Source organism: Oncorhynchus keta, chromosome 29, assembly GCF_023373465.1.
Source record: "Oncorhynchus keta strain PuntledgeMale-10-30-2019 chromosome 29, Oket_V2, whole genome shotgun sequence".
NCBI classification, from domain to species: Eukaryota; Metazoa; Chordata; class Actinopteri; order Salmoniformes; family Salmonidae; genus Oncorhynchus; species Oncorhynchus keta.
In genome coordinates, this window is record NC_068449.1 from 27,476,306 (window position 1) to 27,497,877 (window position 21,572).

Below are 21,572 nucleotides of genomic sequence, written 5' to 3' on the forward strand. Positions count from 1 at the left end.
GCAAACTGGAGAGGCCAAATAACAAACACCAGGATTTTGCTTATTAACCAAATCCAGAGAGCTGTAGCTCTCTATACTACAGCTGTGTGATGCCTTGGTAGGTATTGCCACCTGGCGGACATAATGGGAATAGCATACACAAGGCTACTGGCCTGCCCTATAGTATAGTACTCAAGTTAGTTAAGTGTAAAATAAAACCTTCAACTGTCACCCAGGTCTTTCAAGAAATAATTACTCCAATTAAATGTTTCAAACTTGTAAATCAATTAAATCAGTTTAATCGTTTGTGTCCAAATAACTAAACCCTCTGCTTGCCCTGACAGATACTGTACTGTGACTGCTGCTGCATGATCCTTCAGACCTCAACTCTCCTGTTCATTTACCCTGTTCTGATTCGGATTCTGCTGCTTTGTTTTGGAGCTATTTTCTTTGCTCGATGGCCTTGTTCTCACCTGCTTGTTTTTCCTTTCTTCCTTCCTGTTTTCTCTCTACCTCCCCTCCTTTTGCACTCTTCTTCCATCCCTGCCTCCCTCCCTCTTCAGCCAGGCTATATCAGGGACCTGGTAAGTGGAAATGGCTTTGTCTTGGGGTCGTGGTTGATTTACCATAGTAGTAGTAGTTGTTTAACAGTCTCAATAGCTAGTTTGTTTCACTTTTAGTCTTAGGAAAACTGAAACTTCCCAGTCTAAGGGTGATTGCTAACTGAGTTTTGTTCAAGCCTCATTTCCCCATTTCTCCTTCAACTACTAACACACTCTGAATGGGATAGTAAGATGGTCAAGTGGTGAGTCTGTCCTGAAGACTCAGGTCAGCATCTGTCCTACTCCTCATCCCACTGACTCATACGCCATGGGTTTGGGCTGCTCTGCTCCGAACTCAACTTTAGGGCTGTAAAGAAACACACTCGCGCCAGGGCGGGGAGGCACTTCATGGGCCATTAGACTTAGACTGGCCTCTGGGGATCTCAACTGTTGGTTCATACTTTGGTTCGTGATCTTGTGTGCCTTCCTATATTTACGGGAAGGTGTCTTTGGGTTTAGGGGTTTATAGCGTGGTTTTCGTGTGGTGATGGTGGGGCCATGTGTGTACAGTAGACCAATGTCTTTGTCCAGGGCAGGGCTGTTCAATTCAGGTCCCGGAGGGCTGAAAAACATCTGTTTTTGTTTTGTTTCTACCTGGTAGTTAATTGCACTCACCTGGTGTCCCATGTCTGAATTAGTCCCTTATTGAAAAGGGAGGATGAAAACCAGAAGTGTTTCAGCCCTCCAGGACAAACATTGAACAGCGCTGGTCTGGGGCTTGGTTTCAGAGTGGTGTTGGTGTGTCACGTGTTCAACAGCCTTTCAATGTGTGTTAATCAGATTTCGGCCCGGATTCTGGAGGCCCACCAGAACGTGGCCCAGATGAGTCTGATCGAGGCCAAGATGCGCTTCATCCAGGCTTGGCAGTCCCTGCCCGAGTTTGGCATCACTCACTTCCTGGCCAAGTGAGTCCCTCTCTCTTCTTCTTCATACAGAAAATAACAGACATTTTCCCCAAGTCTGTGTCTCTGTCTGTCTCTGTGTCTGTGTGTTTTTGGACTTGTTGTTTTATGGCTAACAGAGATGTTATTATCGGATACAAAGATGCATGGTAGAAATCCAATAATCATATTACTTCCAAGAACCACATCCCAAGCAGTGTGCTCACTTGGAATTCTCTGTCATTCCCAGATTCCAGGGTGGGAAGCGGGATGAGTTGATCGGCATCACCTACAACCGTCTGATCCGGATGGACGCCAACACCGGAGACGCCATCAAGACTTGGAGGTTCGCCAACATGAAGCAGTGGAACGTCAACTGGGAGATCAAGATGGTACAAATTTCAGCTTATAGACCAGGAAATGAACAGTTTGAGACAATGCATTCAGTCATCTAAACAGTCACCGTCAGTTTGTTTTCGCTTTACCATCTTAACATGGCATTTCACATGTAAATCTTTCATCTTTACTAAATGAATTGTCAGTAAAGTCCTATGGTTTTGACTGTGTGATCACCCTGTGCCCTAGGTGACGGTGGAGTTTGCAGATGAGCCCAGCCTGGCCTTCATCTGTGCGGAGGTGGACTGTAAGGTGGTACATGAGTTCATCGGAGGCTACATCTTCTTGTCCACGCGCGCCAAGGACCAGAACGAGTCTCTGGATGAGGAGATGTTCTACAAGCTGACCAGCGGCTGGGTCTGAGTCTGACTACCCTATTCCAGGGGTCAGAGATTAGGGGTCAAGAGGGGAGGGATGGGGGGGACTAGATCTTATCAGTTTATTTTATTTGTTATATATTTTTGCTGGTTTTATTTTGGAGCTGTGCTGAAGAGGCCCACACGGCTGCCCACTATCGTTATTGCTGTTAAGAAGCTGACACCCTTTATTTTTTGTTGCGTTAATGCTGACAAAGGTATTTGTAAACACTAATATTTTGCGCAATGCTGCAGCCCAGATGATCTCTGAACTCCGAACCCTGCCTGTGGCTTCCCCATCATTCTCCAATGCACAGGGGACATCGTCTACTTCCTCAAGCAGCTATCACAAAGCTATGTCCATGAGAACGTATCACATGTCAGGAGACCTCTCCCTCACAAATACTTTTTTACACCCCCCCCCCTGTACTCCGACTCACCTGAAGGAACTGATCAAATTGGCCCGTCAGCAACCCCACTACGTCGTCGTAATCCGACCAGACCACAAAATCATGTGTTAATGAAGAATCACATTATTTATTTATCCATGTTTTTTTTTGTTTTTCCTGTTTTAATTTGGCATTTTAGTAAGATGTGGTGCTCTACTTAGTTTTTGAAGTGGCCAGTGGTTTTGCCTCACATGCTACTCCTGTGATATGATACTCTGTCTAATTTATGCTGCGGAGTGCCACTTCACTCTCACGTATTGTACACCCACATATTTACTCCCTTTATCAATGTAGGCAGTAGCAATCACCAAAGTAAGAGTATCAGCAAAACGGCGACACACTTTTACTTCCTTGGCAGAGACAGGAAGTGATATGGGGTAATTTCCTTCCGTCATTAAGGAAAGGCCGAGGAACGCATAGCTCAAGGAGAGACTGTCCTCTCCACCCAATGAAGGATTTTCATTTGATCTAACTAGTCCATATGAAGTCACGTGTAAGCACTTCTCCAGTGTACATATGATCCCTATATGAATAAGCTGTAGTAGTTAAATTAATGTTTTTTTAATGGTGTTTTCTTTCTGAGCATACCTCCAGTGGCAGTTTCCTCTCCCCTGTGTTCAGTAGTGTGCTTGAAGAGTTGAAACAAGCCTTGGTGCACACCTACAGTCGTGTTTTCCTGTTGTCTTGATTAGTTAGTATGTCAGAAAAACCGGTTCTGAATATACACAGAGCTCAACCAGGGTGAATGTCCTACAATGTGTTCTGTAAACACCTGAATAACCATGCCTAGTTCTTACAGCTAAAATATGTCAGTGTGGTGCTTGATCATCTAGAAGGGGTCACTCAAGGATACTCTGTTTGAGAAGTTATTCTTCTGGTTATGTTGACAAGTCCTGAGGTAATTACTGAAAATGCGAATGAGTATGTTATTGTGGAACATAACAATGTGGCTCAGGTACATGCTGCCAGCCACAGGGTTGTCAGATGCCCACAGCATGTAGGAAAGGCCTCAGCTCTGCCTTGAGACTCAGACCCTTGCCATTGCATTGTGCATGTATAGTACAGCTGGAGGGATATTACCAATAACAGCGTTCCCAAATGCAGCCGCCTCCTTTATGTTATCGACGTTCTTTATCTTACACCGTATAGTATTACTATTATTCAGTTCTCGTTTTCATTGTTACGCACCAGCAATAGGTCACCCAAGTTTGATGAATGAATTATGCAAAGTCCGGGTTTCTTTTTTCCTCGGTATGAAGGAACATTAAATGAAGTGTTCATTTTTTGTAACTTATGTAAAAACACAGGTTTAATTGAATTGTACAGTTGTTCTTTTGTTGCTGCTTTTTTTTTTTGGGGGTGTATTTTTGTTTCCAGATAAGAGCGGGGAGCCATTAGTCAACATTGTGTAGTATGAAGATTTGTGCCTGCCAATGTTACGGTCTTATTGAGTTAACATGATCTATATATGAAGATAACACTAGTCTCAAACTCCAGGTTGGTAGAAAGTTAATGAAGATTTGTCTCACACTACTTATTATTATTATTATTATACTCAGAAACATTGATAAAAGGGCTTTTCAATGTACTTTTTTCTTCTTGCTACTCCTATAAGCAGAATTACATTGCTAATTTCTATTCTTGCCTTTTTTTTTGGCACTGAATTTGCGCTCTAGCTCTAACATTTCACCAATGACACCTCCCTAGGCTATCAAACTCTTACTCTGTTCAGTGCCTTTAAAAAATATATCACTTAATTTTCAGATTTGATCACCATTGTAGCTTTTCTTTGAACAATGTTTTTGGTATGAAGAAGACCCTTTTAGTTGAGATGGAACCTAGTGTTTGAGACAAACGAGCGTAAATTAACTGAAGAGAAGGAAGCTTAGCCTATTTTTTTCCTACTATGTTGTTTTTTGTTTGCCCCCAATGTCCAGAGCAGCAGTGCATGGCCTGCTGTTTTCAGACTGCAAAGAAATGCATTTATTTTAAAAAATAAAAATACTTTTTATTTAAGGTTTGAGTTATAATATTATATTCCTACTTATTCAAACATCGAGGCAGTAATGATTACTGAGGACCAGAAATCATTCAGGATACCACTTTAAAGCTCAAATATGTAATTTTCTGTATCTGCAACAATTTAAATTTGGGTGATTCTACCCTGTCTCCACCAGAGGGCAGTACGTAACCACTCCATCTTCCACCCACTGCTGCACTCACATCATATCCAGAACTGGATCCAAACTTCTCTAAAGGTCACTCACTCACTGTTCTTAAAGCGGCTTCCAATGTTATCTGGCATCTGTCAAACAGAGTGGCAGATTGATGGGGAGTTAAAATGAGCTCAGAGTTACCAACCGTCTTCGTTTACAGGCTCCCCGTCCTGCCACGGCAACCGTCCGTCTGTCACCTGTGGAGCATCTATGGTGTGGAGGTGCCATGATGATGGCACTCAGGCCACCTGGTGCCCGCAGTGTCTTTGCATCCTGTAGGGTGAGGTGGTGGGGTGTGACTCAGACAGGCGACAGAGGTGGGGGGGGTCATGGGGGGGATGCTCAGCAGGTGTGTCAGAGGTGTAGACGGTTGGATTTATTCTGTCTCTTTGGATTATACATGTGTGATTGTAGCTACATTATCGGAGAGAAAATGTTAACATGCACATCACAGTGCAGTTTAGAAAACAAAATGGGTAGTATAATCTAGTCATGTTCATGGAATCGCAGAGACATCTGAGCATGTAGGATTATTTAAGATTACTGCCTTGGGCTATTACATTCAGTATCCCTCTATGTGAATAGGACTCAGTGCTTGTCCACTCGTCTCCACCCTCAGTCCAGTCCTGTCCTGAGGTCAGATGAGGTGTTAATTGTGTAGCTCTGGGTACAATGAAATCTACAGGGAACACCCTGCCCTTCAAAAAGATGTCAGAATGACAGAATCGGGACAAAACGAGGCATTCTTCTGCAGTAGCATTTACACAGTAAAGTACTATTCTAAGCACCCTTGTTTTTATTAGGGGCAGTGGTTCAGACATGTATATCTGCATGGAGGATGTCACTCAACCAACTAAAGCTGTATGTGTGTCCTCAGTGTGCTTTTGTGTCAGTTCCTCATCTCACAGCCAGCCACATCCTTTCCCCACGCTCCCTTCCCTGGGTCTTCTCCAGAGGGAATATTCCCATTGTGTGTGATGCTGAATGGGAAGTGGGGAAGTGCCTGTCCTCAACCCGTCGCCACTCCACCTAGTGTCACAGAATTCCTGTGACCTCATGGTACAACAGGGTGACGTCCACCAAGATGTGAGCAGAAGGAGTAGAATTCTTCAAAGAAAATCCACCCCGTTGAGTTTGAATAGAATTGCATTGCGTTTCAACTGATTTAATTAAATGACATGCATTACACGGAAGGTATCTGACACCACCTGTAACTACTGAAGTGCCAGCTGTCTTCCACAGTGCTTTAATTTCTAGGAAGCATATTTCCTCATCTTCTTCATACCTAGTTATGGTAATGGAACTGAGGGTTGATTAATTTTAACTTGATTGGTTGAGGATTTTTGTTTGTTTGGGGGGGTGCAACTATTAGGAAGGTGCTCCTAATGTTAGGTGTGTGTGTGTGTACATACGTGTACACATTCATCCTCATTGAGGTTGATGTTTAAAATGTGTGCACTGCTTACATTTACTCATGACTGCATCAAAAGGCCAACTGTATTTGGCAGGCAACTCTATACTCCCAGTCTATCGGAAAAGTGAATGTTACACATTGGAATAGTGTAATGCCGTCCAGGAAAGCAGACCACAATAGGCTATAAACCAATGGGCAATTAAACAGTCATTCTTAGGAGTTGGATATTTATTTATTTCAGGACTAAGGCATCTTCCCATACTGGGGAAACATGTTTGTCTTTGTGTTCAGATGCTGCCTTAGTAAATACAGTGATTGCATTCTGGACAGTGATTGCATTCTGGACAATGGATGTATTATGTTCACCTTGTAGGATTTCTCCTTGCCTGTAGAGGGTACTCGTTTCCTCAGGTGCTATGGAGCGCACATGGTTAAGGTACATTAGTGCACGCACATCAAATGATGTCAAGTCAATCATTAAACACTCAACTTGTATTTAATGTCCTCAGCCTTGTTTGATTAGCAAGGACCATTGATACATACAGATGTCAGTGATGGACCTGTTGGCTGGGGCCAGGGCATGCGCCTTAAGTGTGAAGCTTGTACGTCATAAAGACTTTGGCACATGATCTAAGGGTGTCTTTGATGAGGTCAGATGATGTTTATAGAGATGAGCTGTGTCTGTAATGGGAGCCAACAGTTTTCGTATAATTTGCGGCCAGTCGTTACTTTCACAGGCCCACTGTGAACACCCCTCTACACACTCCCAAATTATATAGATTTCTTTTTTTTTATTATCAAATTCTAACTAAATATCACAAAATAATCACATTTTAAATATAATTTCCCAAGTCAAATCTGCATCTTGGTAAACATTATCTCTCTAGTTGTGCTTAGTCAGAACCTCTCAAGGTATAATCCTCTCCCAGGGTAGGTTGCAGCTTCAGGCATTCTGACTCAAAATTGGCTCATTTGCATTATCGTCGCCCCCGAAAGCCTCTTTAATTCAGTAAAATATTGTTTCTCACACGACTGCTAATGCAGTCTGGAGCATTGACCTTATTTAAGAACATGGAAAACGGGTGTGAGGATCAACAATGAGTCAGGGGTGCTGGGACCTGCATGTCCTAAGGGGTTTGTGGGGTGTGGGAGAAGTGCTCCATTGACATAGGCCTAAATTACATGTTGTGTAAGAGTTGTAAAAAAACATCAATCTCAACACTAAACCACTGAGAACGATAGCCAAGGGAGGAATAAAAATGTATGCAAATGAATTACGTACAGTAGCCTATTTCGTTACGTTTGGAAGAAACCGCCTTGTCTGAGAGGTCTCAGCGAGATCTCTCTTATTTGTGTGTTGCCAAATGACATCACCTCAACACAATCAATTATAAATTTATTATTATTATCAATGATCTTGTCCTTGGCTGTGACACTGTGACAGGAGCCACCCACCGGGTCCACATCTACCCTTTTCTAAGTCAGCTCATCTGTTTCCAGGTATCTAGTGATTCCATATCTGCTGCTTCACATCTCTAACACCCTCCACCATAGAAACGTAATAGGCAATAAGCTCCGTCGCCACCATTCATCCCCGGGATCCGACAGCCTACGTGTCGCCACATTAGCCCTCTGCAGTATACATATGACAACTTCGCGATGTGACACTCTGACTGTAATAAAGACCGAATTGGACTTTGGAAAATAGAATTGGATCCTCAGCTGCTTGTCATACCCAGGGGCTGTCTGGCCATTGATTGGCTAAATTAGCTGGCCGGCTGACAGTTATCTGACAACAAAACAAAGAGTCGGCACTGATTACTGCCTGCTGGGGACATGGGGAGACAAGGGTGGGATGTGTTGAAGATGAGGTCTCTGCAGTTGATACAGGGACTGCAGAGGAGAAGCTATGATATGAACTGTAGTGTATATGTAAAGATAGAAGACTGCACTAAGGATCTCATTCGTCCCAGACCGTGATAATGCATTATTTCTTGTGAGCAGAGTGCGTTGTGCTGATAAGTGAGGCGGTGTGAAATGTTCTGATGAAGAAAGACCCAAGATATACTGTAGGTTCTATATTGGCTGTATAAACTATAACTAATGGCCATTTTTTTTTTCTTGGTCAGGGTCCTAGTGATGACTAATGTTGGATGCATCACAGCCCATTTAGTTAGCACTGTATCAGTAATACTCCACATGGCTGAATATTAACCGATACAGGGATTCCTCTGAAATTCCTGCTTTCACGTCTAAGTTAAGATGCTGCCTTTAGGCAAAGCGCGAGATGAAATGTTTTCTCAGTGTTAGCACAATGCACTTCATATTGTCACACACTGGAGAGGTTAAGTGTAATGTGTTGTTTTACCAGGTCAGTCATAGCAAGCAGTACAGCACCCCTGGAGCAAATCAGGGTTAAGAGCCTTGCTCAAGGGTATATCGTCAGATTTTCATGTAGTCAGCTCGGGTAATTGAACCAGCAACCTTTTGGTTACTGGCCAGGTGCTCTAACCGCTAGGCTACCTACCGCCCTACTACAAGTACGATTTATTTTGACCAGAAATGAATTACTTGTGACTGCTTGAAAGCCCTTAATTGATTCATACTTATTGCCTCAAAGTCTAATCAAAGTGATTTTATAGAGTTTATATAGAAAATCAAAATGCTGTAAATGTCTTTTCAATGATAGAAGCCATTTCAGCAGGAAACTGAGGGAAGTCTCCATATGAAAAGGCACTGGCAACATGTAAAGCTTCCTTCCAGTTTAACATCAGTTCTAGAGTGCATCGTTGGCGGCCCACTATTTAGTATATAATTGCTCTGCAATACATGTCAATTCTCCCTTATGTGTTTATTGTGATCATGTTCAAACTAATTTATGAGTTTATATTGGAGCGCAGATTCTTCTTCTTTGCTGATAAACATTATATAACATATTGGGATAGGAAATAATGTATTCACAGCAGTACTCAATAAGGGTTCCCTGAGATGAAATAATGTATTCACAGCAGTACTCAATAAGGGTTCCCTGAGATGAAATAATGTATTCACAGCAGTACTCAATAAGGGTTCCCTGAGATGAAATAATGTATTCACAGCAGTACTCAATAAGGGTTCCCCTGAGATGAAATAATTGCATAGTACTGTGTTGTTCAAACATATTTGTTGAACGGGAAGTGTTGTAAGGTAACACAGCAAGCACAAAACAAGTGTATGTTTGTGTACAGTCTACTCTTTTTTCTTCCTGGTGTATACCACAGGCCAGGCTATAGTGTAGAGTGGATCTGCTTTCACCTTGTGATTGAAAGGTCATTGAACAATCCTAGTCACGTGACACATTGTTCGACAGCAGAGAAAGTCTTTCTAAAGACGAACCGTTATGCCTGACCGAACATCAAGGAAGTAGTAGTTGGAATTATAAAGCATACTGCACCTTCACTTTAAACACGGTTTCATTGTTTTCTTTAGAAATGTTCAGTCGTATGACCATAGCGAATCTGATCCAATTCGGAATGCTCAACAGAGCTTAATTACTTCCGCTTGTGTGGAGCATTGTGCTAGAATAGAGTATGATTAGGTATTAAACTGAGATACACTCGAGCAGAGCAACTTTAATTGAACAAGGGAATCGTGAGACATAAAGCAGAACACAAGAAAAGTTAGGTTATTTATAATGCGAGTCAGGTCACGACCCAACTGTGTGACTCAAATAAATGGTTTGGCTATGGGTGACGTGTCACAGAAATTCAGCCCGCCTCTCCTGTCTAATGTTAATAAAAGGTTGTGAGATGAATGACGATTAGCGTTTGACTTTAACACAAATCTACTCGAATTGGAACAAAATAATTTGGGTATGCACTGTCCCCACTTGCTTCAAGATGTCCACTATTGGTGCGGTCTGCCCAACGCATCACCGGGGGCACACTGCCTGCCCTCCAGGACACCTACAGAACCCGATGTCACAGGAAGGCCAGAAAGTTAATCTAGGAGATCAACCGCCCGAGCCACGGCCTGTTCACCCCGCTACCATCCAGAAGTCGAGGTCAGCAGAGGTGCATCAAAGCTGGGACAGAGAGACTGAAGAACAGCTTCTATCTCAAGACCATTAGACTGTTAAATAGCCATCGTTTGCGGGCTACAACCCGTTTTACTCAACCCTGCATCTTAGAGGCTGCTGCCCATATACATAGACATGGAATCACTAATCACTTTAATAATGTTTACATACTGCTTTACTCATTTCATATGTATATACTGTATTATATTCTACTGTATTTTAGTCAATGCTACTTTCGACATTGCTTATCCTAATATATATTTTCTTTATTCAATTATCTTACTTTAGATTTGTGTTTTGTTGTAAATTGTAAGATACTACTGCACTGTTGGAGCTAGGAACACAAGCATTTCACTACAACTGCAATAACATCTGCAAAATGTGTATGTGACCAATAACATCTGCAAAATGTGTATGTGACCAATAACATCTGCAAAATGTGTATGTGACCAATAACATCTGCAAAATGTGTATGTGACCAATAACATCTGCAAAATGTGTATGTGACCAATAACATCTGCAAAATGTGTATGTGACCAATAACATCTGCAAAATGTGTATGTGACCAATAACATCTGCAAAATGTGTATGTGACCAATAACATTTGTTTGATTTGAAATGTTGAAAAATAAGACAAGATTTAACAAGAGCCAGTAAATCACTCTGATGAAAGAATATAAAACATGCTCTTTGTTGTTTGATTTACTCCCACTGTTTGGTTCAAGGAGATACACAACCAAACACACACGCTAGAAATGAAGCCTTGTCCTCCTCTATAAACTATACACATGTATATTAATCTTACATGCAGATCTCATGCCCTGCTTTCCCACCCATCAGATAATAAAAGACCAATTCTCTCCTACATTTCTCACGTAATCCGATATCACTGTAATGACCAGGGTATGAACTCTTCAACATACTGATTTGAATAAACAACAAGCCACATGAATGCCCTGTTTGAATGGAGTGTTTGATCAGTCAGAGGAAGGGAAGGGGGATACCTAGTCAGTTGCACAACTGAATGCATTCAACCGAAATGTGTCTTCCGCATTTAACCCAACCCCTCTGAATCAGAGGAGGCAGCCATCTGTCCGCATGGGGAGAGGAGGAAGCGACCCGCGCTAGGAGAAGAGCAGAGGGTCCGGCCTTGCCGTTCCGCTCCCCTCTCATCCCACTGTTTACCCTATTCTCTACACCGGGTCTATGGCGCCTTGTTCTCACTCCCTCCTCTCCCGGAGCCCAACTCTAGCTCCACCACAGTGATGTCATGGGCAGGAATGATGTTTATGTTTTCCACTGTGAGAGGTGTGTGTGTGAGGAGTGTGTGTTGCAAGGGTTGGAAGGGGTGAAAGCAGCCCTCAGGGTGATGGAACTAAAAGGGAGTGCTAGGGTCTGCAATACTGCTCCTCAACCAATCACAAAGTTATATTAGATAGATGGATACGGTGTGGATACAGTTCAAGTCAAAAGTTTGGACACATCTACTTAATCTAGGGTTTTTCTCTATTTCTATTATTTTCTACATTGTAGAGTAATAGTGAAGACATCAAAACTAACCAAAAAAGTGTTAAACAAATTAAAATATATTTTAGATTATTCAAAGTAGCCAAGTTTGGACACCTGCTCATTCAAGGGTTTTTCTTTATTTTGACTGTTTTCTACATTGTAGAATAATGAAATGAAATAACACATATGGAATCAAGAAATATATTCTTCAAAGCAGCCACCCTTTGCCTTGATGACAGCTTTGCACACTCTTGGCATTCTCTCAACTAGCCTAATGAGGAATGCTTTTCCAACGGTCTTGAAGGAGTTCCCACATATGCTGAGCACTTGTTGGCTGCTTTTCCTTCACTCTGCGGTCCAACTCATCCCAAACCATCTCAATTGGGTTAAGCTCGGGTGATTGTGGAGGCCAGGTCATCTGATGCAGCACTCCCATCACTCTCCTCCTTGGTCAAATAGCCCTTACACAGCCTGGAGGTGTGTTGGGTCGTTGTCCTGTTGAAAAACGAATGATAGTCCCATTAAGCGCATACCAGATAGGATGTCTTATTGCTACACAGTGCTTTGTGCTGTCAGAATGCTGTGAACTCTGTAAAGCATTTATTTGGCCTACAATTTCTGGTAACACCAATGAACTTATCCTCTGCAGCAGAGGTAACTCTGGGTCTTCTTTTCCTGTGGCGGTCCTCATGAGAGCCAGTTTCATCTTAGCTTAATGGTTTTTGCGACTGCACTTGAAGAAACTTTCAAAGTTCTTGAAATTTTCCGCATTGACTGACCTTCATGTCTTAAACGTAATGATGGACTGTCGTTTCTCTTTGCTTATTTGAGCTGTTCTTGCCATAATATGGACTTGGTCTTTTACCAAATAGGGCTATCGTCTGTATACCACCCCTACCTTATCACAACACAACTGATTGGTTCAAACGCATTAAGAAGGAAAGAAATTCCACAAATGAACTTTTAACAAGGCACACCTGTTAATTGAAATGCATTCCAGTTGACTACCTCATGAAGCTGGTTGAGAGAATGCCAAGAGTGTGCAAAGCTTTCATCAAGGGTGGCTACTATGATGAATCTCAAATATATTTTGTTTTGTTAAACACCTTTTTGGTTACTACATGATTCCATATGTGTTATTTCACAATGTTGATGTCTTCACTATTATTCTACAATGTAGAAAAAAGTAAAAATAAAGAAAACCCTTGAATGAGTAGGTGTGACCAAACTTTTGACAGGCACTGTAGATAGATACATAGGTAGATAACAACCATAAAAAAAAGTGTTCCACCCATCTGGCACGTCCACATAGCCTCTTCTGCCCAACTGAATATGTGGCATCTGTCTGGTCTCTGTGGTGTACAAAACACCTATTTACAAGATCTTACAGAATTGAGCAATAACTACTCTCTGTTTTTCCACGTATTGAGCAATCCTTTCCTGCAGTTTGAGAGGTGAGTTGAGCCTTTGTAACCTTGACTCAGTTTCATGCTGAAGGTTTAGTTTCTTTCATCGTCTCCGCTTCTCAAATTCCCAGTCTCTCCTCAGAGAAACACAGCTGCCCAAATTCCCAGACAAGCCGGCAGGAAATACCTGATGGCCCTCTCTAACCCCCTGGATTCTCTCTCACCCTCTTTGTTTCTCTCTCTCTCACACACACACGCACACACATACACACATTCCACATGGAACTACTGAAGAGGAAATATGACATTAGTTTGAGTCTGTTTGTCAGAGTGGGGTACCGTAGAGACGGTAATGCTACGAAATCCCTGCCTCCACCTTGTCCTGTCCAGTTGGCTCTTGGTAAGAGCAGCAAACTGCAACCATACAACATACAGGTTCAAATGTACTAGCAATAATAAAGACCCAGTAAATCACATTGCAGAGGTATGGGGAAAAAGTATGTCCCAGAAGATTCCCAAGAATCACAGTCAAAAATTATTTCAATGAACGCTCTCCACAAGTTGAACTAGATGCTTGCATGGTTCTGAGATATTGAAAACACAACACAGAACTTCACAAACTATTGGAAATTGGTCTGGAGGAAGTTTTGAAGGTCTATTTTCTATGACTGCCAACATAATCTACTGTATATCTAGGACTATCAGTGCTTGTGCTTAGAGAATTTTATACTGATCTCCAAATGACTCATATTCATGGGGCAATTAAACTGACCTTACCCCTAATTCTCCAGAATGGTGGATTCATGCCAGTGGTTGATGTTATGATCAAGTCAACAGGACTACAAAGAGTGTAGTGTTTTATGAAAAGCAAGGAAGCAATGGCTGGTGCAGTACTTTCTGCAACAAGAAAATAGGTGATAGATAGTGAGAGGATTTATAATCTCTTATTCAAAAATCATGGATCACCGTTGTCATAGCCCCATCCAAGTGTCCCAATAATGTTCAAATAGTCTTCAATTATTTCCTTTGCTAGTTTATTTTCCTCGTGACCAGTCATGAAAGAAGAAAAGGAGGAGAACCTTTTTTTAAACTACTGAGACACATATTAAACCTGTTCTCCCTGTCTTTGGTGTATAAAAGAGAAACTCTGCCAGGACAAGAGTTAGAGGTCTCTAAAGAAACTGGATGACTCGCACACAACCAAGCAGAAAACTGGACACAGCACACTCAGGGTCTGATTATTAATGCAGGGGCTTACCGGGGTTGGATCTAAAAAGTACAAAAATACAGTATATATTAAAAATACAGTATAGATTATATATGTGTATATATATATGTGTGTGTATATATATTACTGCAACTGCCTACCACAATGAGTGTGGATAGCCTGCTGCTGCCTGCTGCTATGCTAATTGTCAGATGGGGGAGGAGAGAAGGTAGGGGGTCCACATGGATAAGTGGGTGGCCCTGCCTTGATTGGGTAACTGATTCATAGAAAAATAAAGATAAACTGCATAACAAATAAATGTGACTGGTCAATTATGTCATTCAGGGGCTGGGCCCCCCAAAAATACATATACAAATAACATACTTTTTTTTGCCTATCACAGGAATGTTCTCAATGTTCAAAACACACCAGAGAGCATAATTTACCCACAGAGGATCAATAGTTTATAAAAAATCATTACTGTGGATCACAGGAGGTTGGTGGCACCTTAATTGGGGAGAATGGGCTGATGGTAATGACTGGAGTGGAACCAGCGGAATGGTATCAAATACAGCAAACACATGGTTTCCAGGTGTTTGATGCCATTCCATCTGCTCCGTTCCAGACATTATTATGAGCAGTGAATGAAGTTTTATCACAAGCACATACATGTAATTGCCAAAATAAAGGAAACACTAACACAAAGTGTCTTAAAAGGGTGTTAGGCCACCACAAGTTGCTAGAACAGCTTCAATGCGCCTCGGCATAGATTCTACAAGTGGACCTAAACAATACCAGGAAAATGCCCCTCACACCATAACATATACTTTGTATCCCTCATTTACTCAAGTGTTTCCTTTATTTTGGCAGTTAACGGTATACAGTTGAAGTTGGAAGTTTACATACACTTAGGTTGGAGTCATTAAAACTCGTTTTTCAACCACTCCGCAAATTTCTTGTTAACAAACTATAGTTTTGGCAAGCCGGTTAGGACATCTACTTTGTGCATGACACAAGTAATTTTTCCAACAATTGTTTACAGACAGATTATTTCACTTATAATTCACTGTATCACAGTTCCAGTGGATCAGAAGTTTACATACACTAAGTTCGCTGTGCCTTTAAACAGCTTGGAAAATTATAGAAAATGATGTTGTGGCTTTAGAAGCTTCTGATAGGCTAATTGACATATTTTGAGTCAATTGGAGGTGCACCTGTGGATGTATTTCAAGGCCTACCTTCAAACTCAGTGTCTCTTTGCTTGACATCATGGAAAAATCAAAAGAAATCAGCCAAGACCTCAGAAAAAAAATTGTAGACCCCAAAAAGTCTGGTTCGTCCCTGGGAGCAATTTCCAAACGCCTGAAGGTACCACGTTCATCTGTACAAACAAACAATAGTACGCAAGTATAAACACCATGGGACGACGCAGCCGTCAAACTGCTCAAGAAGGAGACGCGTTCTGTCTCCTAGAGATTAACTTACTTTGGTTCGACAAGTGCATATCAATCCCAGAACAACAGCAAAGGACCTTGTGAAGATGCTGGAGGAAACAGCTACAAAAGTATCAATATCCACAGTAAAACAAGTCCTATATCAACATAACCTGAAAGACCGCTCAGCAAGGAAGAAGCCACTGCTCCAAAACCACCATAAAAAAAGCCAGACTACAGTTTGCAACTGCACATGGGGACAAAGACCACACTTTTTTGGAGAAATGTCCTCTGAACTGATGAAACAAAAATATAACTTTTTGGCCATAATGATCATTATGTTTGGAAGAAAAAGGGGGACGCTTGCAAGCCGAAGAACACCATCCCAACTGTGAAGCACGGGTGTGGCAGCATCATGTTGTGGGGGTGCTTTGCTGCAGGAGGGACTGGTGCACTTCACAAAATATGTGGCATCATGAGGGAGGAAAATTATGTGGATATATTGAAGCAACAGTCAGGAAGTTAAAGCTTGGTCGCAAATGGGTCTTCCAAATGGACAATGACCCCAAGCATACTTCCAAAGTTGTGGCAAAATGGCTTAACAACAAAGTCAAGGTATTGGAGTGGCCATCACAAAGCCCTGACCTCAATCCTATAGAAAATTTGTGGGCAGAACTGAAAAAGCGTGTGCGAGCAAGGAGACCTACATTTCTGACTCTGTTACACCAGCTCTGTCAGGAGGAATGGGCCATAATTCACCCAACTTATTGTGGGAAGATTGTGGAAGGCTACCTGAAACGTTTGACCCAAGTTAAACAATTTAAAGGCAATGCTGCCAAATGCTAATTGAGTGTATGTAAACTTCTGACCCACTGCGAATGTGATGAAAGAAATAAAAGCTGAAATAAATAAGTCTCTCTACTATTATTATGGCATTTCACATTCTTAAAACAAAGTGGTGATCCTTAGAGACCTAAAACAGGGATTTTTACTAGGATTAAATGTCAGGAATTGTGAAAAACGGAGTTTAAATGTATTTGGCTAAGGTGTATATAAACTTCCGACTTCAACTGTACTTACAGTCGGGAGTCCGCAGTTTTGGCGTTGTGGCCATAGACATATAATGCATAGAAAGGTTTTGGAGCCTCTTACCCTTGCAATTTGACTGTTAAACTCATGGGTAAACTAGCAGTGGGTGCCAGCCCTGACTTGAATGGGAACTGCCATCTATGGATTATATTTCTATGGTTGGTTGCGGCTGTAGGTTTGCTTTTTGCAGATTTCAAAACACAATCGCGGAAAAAATGTTCAGTTTGGAAAGCAAATGCCCACTGCTGTCTGTAGAACAAATAGAACGTTTTTTTCAGGGCCGCCCGAGTGTCGCAGTGGTCTAAGGCACTGCATCACAGTGCTTGAGGCGTCACTACAGACCTGGGTTCAATCTCAGACTGTGTCACAACCAGCCGTGACCGGGAGTCGCATAGGGCAGCGCATAATTGCTCCAGCATCGTCTGGGTTAGGGGAGGGTTTGGCTGGGGGTGGCTTTACTTGGCTCATCGCACTCTAGCAACTCCTTGTGGTGGGCCGGGCACCTGCAGGCTGACTTCAGTCATCAGTTGAACGGTGTTTCCTCCGGCACATTGGTGTAGATTTGGAAAGCTATTGCCACAACAAGCACATCGGCCATCACCATGAGTAGCCTATGGCTTCATCTTCATCATTAGCAGCTTACTGTAGCCTATAATATACATCTCCTCCTAATATTGTACAATATGTGTGTCATTTCATTGGCCTGGGCTATTGTTGGTTTGAAGTCAAGACCAGTTTAATCTCAGTTTGTCAGTGTCAGACTAGCCACTCATTTCAGTCATTTGTGTGGTATTAAAAATATTCAGTTAATGTCTTCCATCATGTAAATGAGGTGGAATTGCATGAAATGCATTTTTAAAAGGCAGATTTATTTTCAGACCCTGCCCCCCCAAAAAATCCTGTGGGTGGAATTATGGTCTGGGGGGCGCTATAAAAAAAAACTAAGCCATGGAGTCTATGATTTCTTAAACTGGGCACAGTCTGTGGGAATTCCTATGGAACAGCACACTGTTGGCATGGCTATGGGAATGAACACACTGGCAGGCAGGGTGGCAACAGCTGGCATTTTGGGAGAGCAGGCATGTGGTGTGTACATTGACAACATTTATTTAGCCCAATAGGCTACCAGTCAATTAGTGCAGAACTTTGTGCAGTTCATCAAGGAAATATACATACTGTACGTTTCCAAGCAATAATTCCAGGCAATTAAATGTGTTGCAAATATTGGCTTCATGAATATTCATGAATATTGGCTTTATAGACAACAATTGAAAAATAATTTTGGTTGGCCAACCAAAAGAGAGATTGAATGCATTATCATGGATGCATAGGCCCATTCAAAGACAATATTTAAGATTTGATAGCAAGCAAAGTAAGAAAATATAGAAGGACAACAACTATAAATCCTTCTCATTCGAAGGAAAACAACTGTAAATCATGGCAAACAGACTTGTTATTTTGGAGGAGTGTTTTTGAGAGTCAAATAAAATCCAGATTGCGTTTACGTAGCGCCTACTCCACGTGACTGGCGGTTTGGAAAAGTTGCTGTGAGGACCTGCTACTGCTCTTCCATCGAGACAGCAGCTGTGGCGCGCTAGTAGTCCAGCACTGCGAGAGTTTGAGGCGCTCTGTCTTTCTTTGAAATACGACTGTTGAACGAAATTAGGCTACTTCTAATGTCAAAAAAGGACATGCTACCTTTTACTTTGATTGGATAATAGGAACGACTTTGCAAGTGAAAGTTCATGGACTCACGGTGATATCCTTTGAGGCTTTGACGCTTGAACCAGTCGCCTAAGAAGAAGTGAGTTACTTTTATATTTACTGTTCTGTTTACTCTGGGTTTTTCACATTATGAACATGTTATATACACATAATAGCAAGTTCAAATTGTGTGACGAGTAAGTTATCTACGTTTGTACTGGACTTTCGTTCAACAATTAACATTTAGAGCGCAGAGTCCTGTTTGTGTCACTCTGTCTTCACGGTGCCTGTAGCAAGATTCAGCTAAATATCCCCTAGACGTTGCTACTGTTAAAGGCTATACATTAGTTTACGACCTATTGCACACGTCAAAACATTAATTCAATCGATTAATCAGGATTTGAAGACTTACATTTGTAAAATGCACGCAAAACAAGTCATTTAAGTATTTTGGGCTTAAGTCTGACACCAAGTTCATTTCAGTGCTACACTGTCAAAGTAAAGTTTGTTCAAATTGTACAGAACATTCGACTATTGCAAAATATGTATTTCGAAGGCATGCAACTCACAGTACACAGCAACCACGCCGCCTAATTTTGAAGTCTGATTTTTCCCATGCTCATATAATTTTCAAACTTAGACTGGTGTTTTGAACACTAGCTAGACATTGTTCAAACTTCAAATAGCCCCCGATCATCAGATCGAGGCTTTTCTCACAAGCTTCATAGAATGGCAAATATTTAATTTATGCTCCTGATAATAATGCATCCTGCTAGTTTCATATAAGGATGCTTTATTGCAAGAGCTACATTTTCATAACCTGAAGCTCATTATTATGTGCTCATCTGTATATTAAGACATTAACTGTGGATTGAACTTAATAGAAAATGTCAGTCAGGCTCAGGGGAGAACGACTGACCCCTCTCACTGAAGCCACGACGTTCAAGGCCGAGCACGGTACTGCAGGCATTCTTTGCAGAAAACCGGATCTCACATTTATAGGGAATGGGAAAATGGCAATTTTATATTACACTTGATGTATGTCCTTGAACCGGTTATTCTGAAATCGCACACAGAATAAGTTATAAGGATCATGTAGTGGCTATTGGCAGCCTGCAGTAAGTACCCCGGTCGGAATGCTGCTTGAGATACTCAATGAGAGGGGGCAGCACTGAGCTAGCCTGCAACGTCACTACCTGGAGTAGCTCAAGCTGCTCATGTTATGTCTACATAAATCTCCCACACGAAACGACATTTTAAGACTTCCTTGGCTTCAAAAGCACTATTTGGTGTTCTCATAGGAACGAATTGTATTACGTGATCGATAGCTTTTTCCATTCATAAATAGTCATTGGTCAGGCTATTGAGAAAGTCATTTATATTCGTGGGATTTGATTTGTTTGAATGCCACACCCAGCAATAAGGAAAAGTCACATGACTATCATTGATCATAAGTTTGTTTGACTTTTATGGTTTATAAAAACCCAGGATGTCCTGTTCATATGAAACTCTTGTTGAAAGCAGTAACCCTAATGGAAGGTGGTTTTCCATGAGAAAAAAAGTCATATTTACCAGGCTAATGGCCAGATACTATTGTATGTGTAACAATGCAATGCTCAGACAGCTGATTTAAAAAGGGGTTAGTACTTGACTTCTGCTCTCTCACACACCTGCACACAGAGAGAGAACATTTTCCACATTTTCACTTTAATAAATACAATCGTGTACCACATGATCCTATGGAACATTACAAGGAGAGTGTAGGACACAGCGGAACACATGGCTTGCTGAATCTATGGAACACATGTTCTGAAGTGAAGCATTTGTGGAAACTGTATCATTTTGCAGGGCTATTGGCCCTACTCCAAAACCATATCAAAGCAATTCATTTGTTATTAGTTCATGCACATGTGCATGTTGCTGTAACCTTGCTAACCTACAATATTACTCTGTCATAACTTAGTGGCTATGATATGGGACTTGAGTAATGTCAAAAACCTCTTAATTTTATGTCATTGCAAAGCAATTAGGCTAGCCCCAAATGATTATGTAACAAGTCTAACAACATGTTTGTTTTTTTACTAGGGTAATTACAGTAGCCTTCAGGGTTACTCAAATGGCATGAGTGGAAGGTAATGTAAGGTGTGACCCCACTAAAATCAGGCTGTTACTAATAATTTCCCTCTGAACATTGTTATTTTTCCCAGTTCCATAGTGCTACAATGCTGAGCTTGAGTTTGTATTGGAGCCAAAGGGTGGAAAAAGTCATTTGGAAAATGCAATACATTTTTAGCTGGGTGGTAATTGCTCATTGCAGATAAATCCTATCTCTGTATTGCCAATTCTCTGACGGGTTGGGGCCATGCAGGGCTGCTATTTCCACCTTATTCACCTCATCTCTTGCTCTCCTTAATACTACTTCTTATCTCCTAGCTGTTGACCAACCCAATTAACTCCAAATGCACACCACACTCCCATGAAGTATTTCATTGCAACATTTGGGCTGCTCAAGTACACCATGAAAGATAGGCTATTGGAAATAATTAGACTAACCTATTACACATGGTGTGATGATTTTGACTGGGGTTTCTATGAATGTCCACTGCCATGCTTGCTGGAAGGGAAAGTGGAGACACTCCTTTTTTGTGCAATGAGAAGATAGCCGAACTAACGAGGCCAGTTTCCTGTCTTCAGTGGCTCATATAATGGAGAGTGGAGAAAAAAACATCCTTGCTAGTTTCCGATGAAGTTTCAACATGGGAACACACTGTCCCATCCCACCACTTGGCTGGAGGATGCGCACATGAAATGACATCACTAGGCAAGTGTGTATGGGCAAACAACCTTAACACACTTTATACAAATTACAAAGCA

General features: G+C 41.6%; 2 protein-coding genes across 22 annotated transcripts in view; both read left to right on the forward strand.

The window, feature by feature from the left end:
- LOC118362657 (fermitin family homolog 2) overlaps window positions 1–4,679 on the forward strand; it is a 90,154-nt gene extending 85,475 nt beyond the window's left edge. For 5 of the 7 annotated variants that reach the window (XM_052486344.1, XM_052486343.1, XM_052486345.1 and 2 more), the window contains 4 exons: window positions 543–563; window positions 1,362–1,486; window positions 1,713–1,854; window positions 2,048–4,679. In XM_052486344.1, the coding sequence (XP_052342304.1) occupies window positions 543–563; window positions 1,362–1,486; window positions 1,713–1,854; window positions 2,048–2,221 (462 nt within the window). In that variant the 3' untranslated portion in view covers window positions 2,222–4,679. The remainder of the gene's footprint in view (window positions 1–542; window positions 564–1,361; window positions 1,487–1,712; window positions 1,855–2,047) is intronic. The other 2 variants (XM_052486346.1, XM_052486349.1) reach the window with 1 other exon arrangement.
- Window positions 4,680–18,297: 13,618 nt separating this feature from the next.
- LOC118362658 (syntaxin-binding protein 6-like) overlaps window positions 18,298–21,572 on the forward strand; it is a 101,646-nt gene continuing 98,371 nt past the window's right edge. For 14 of the 15 annotated variants that reach the window (XR_004821251.2, XR_008086250.1, XR_008086259.1 and 11 more), the window contains exon 1: window positions 18,298–18,798. The gene's annotated coding sequence lies outside the window, so the exon portion shown is untranslated. The remainder of the gene's footprint in view (window positions 18,799–21,572) is intronic. The other variant, XM_035743179.2, reaches the window with a different exon arrangement.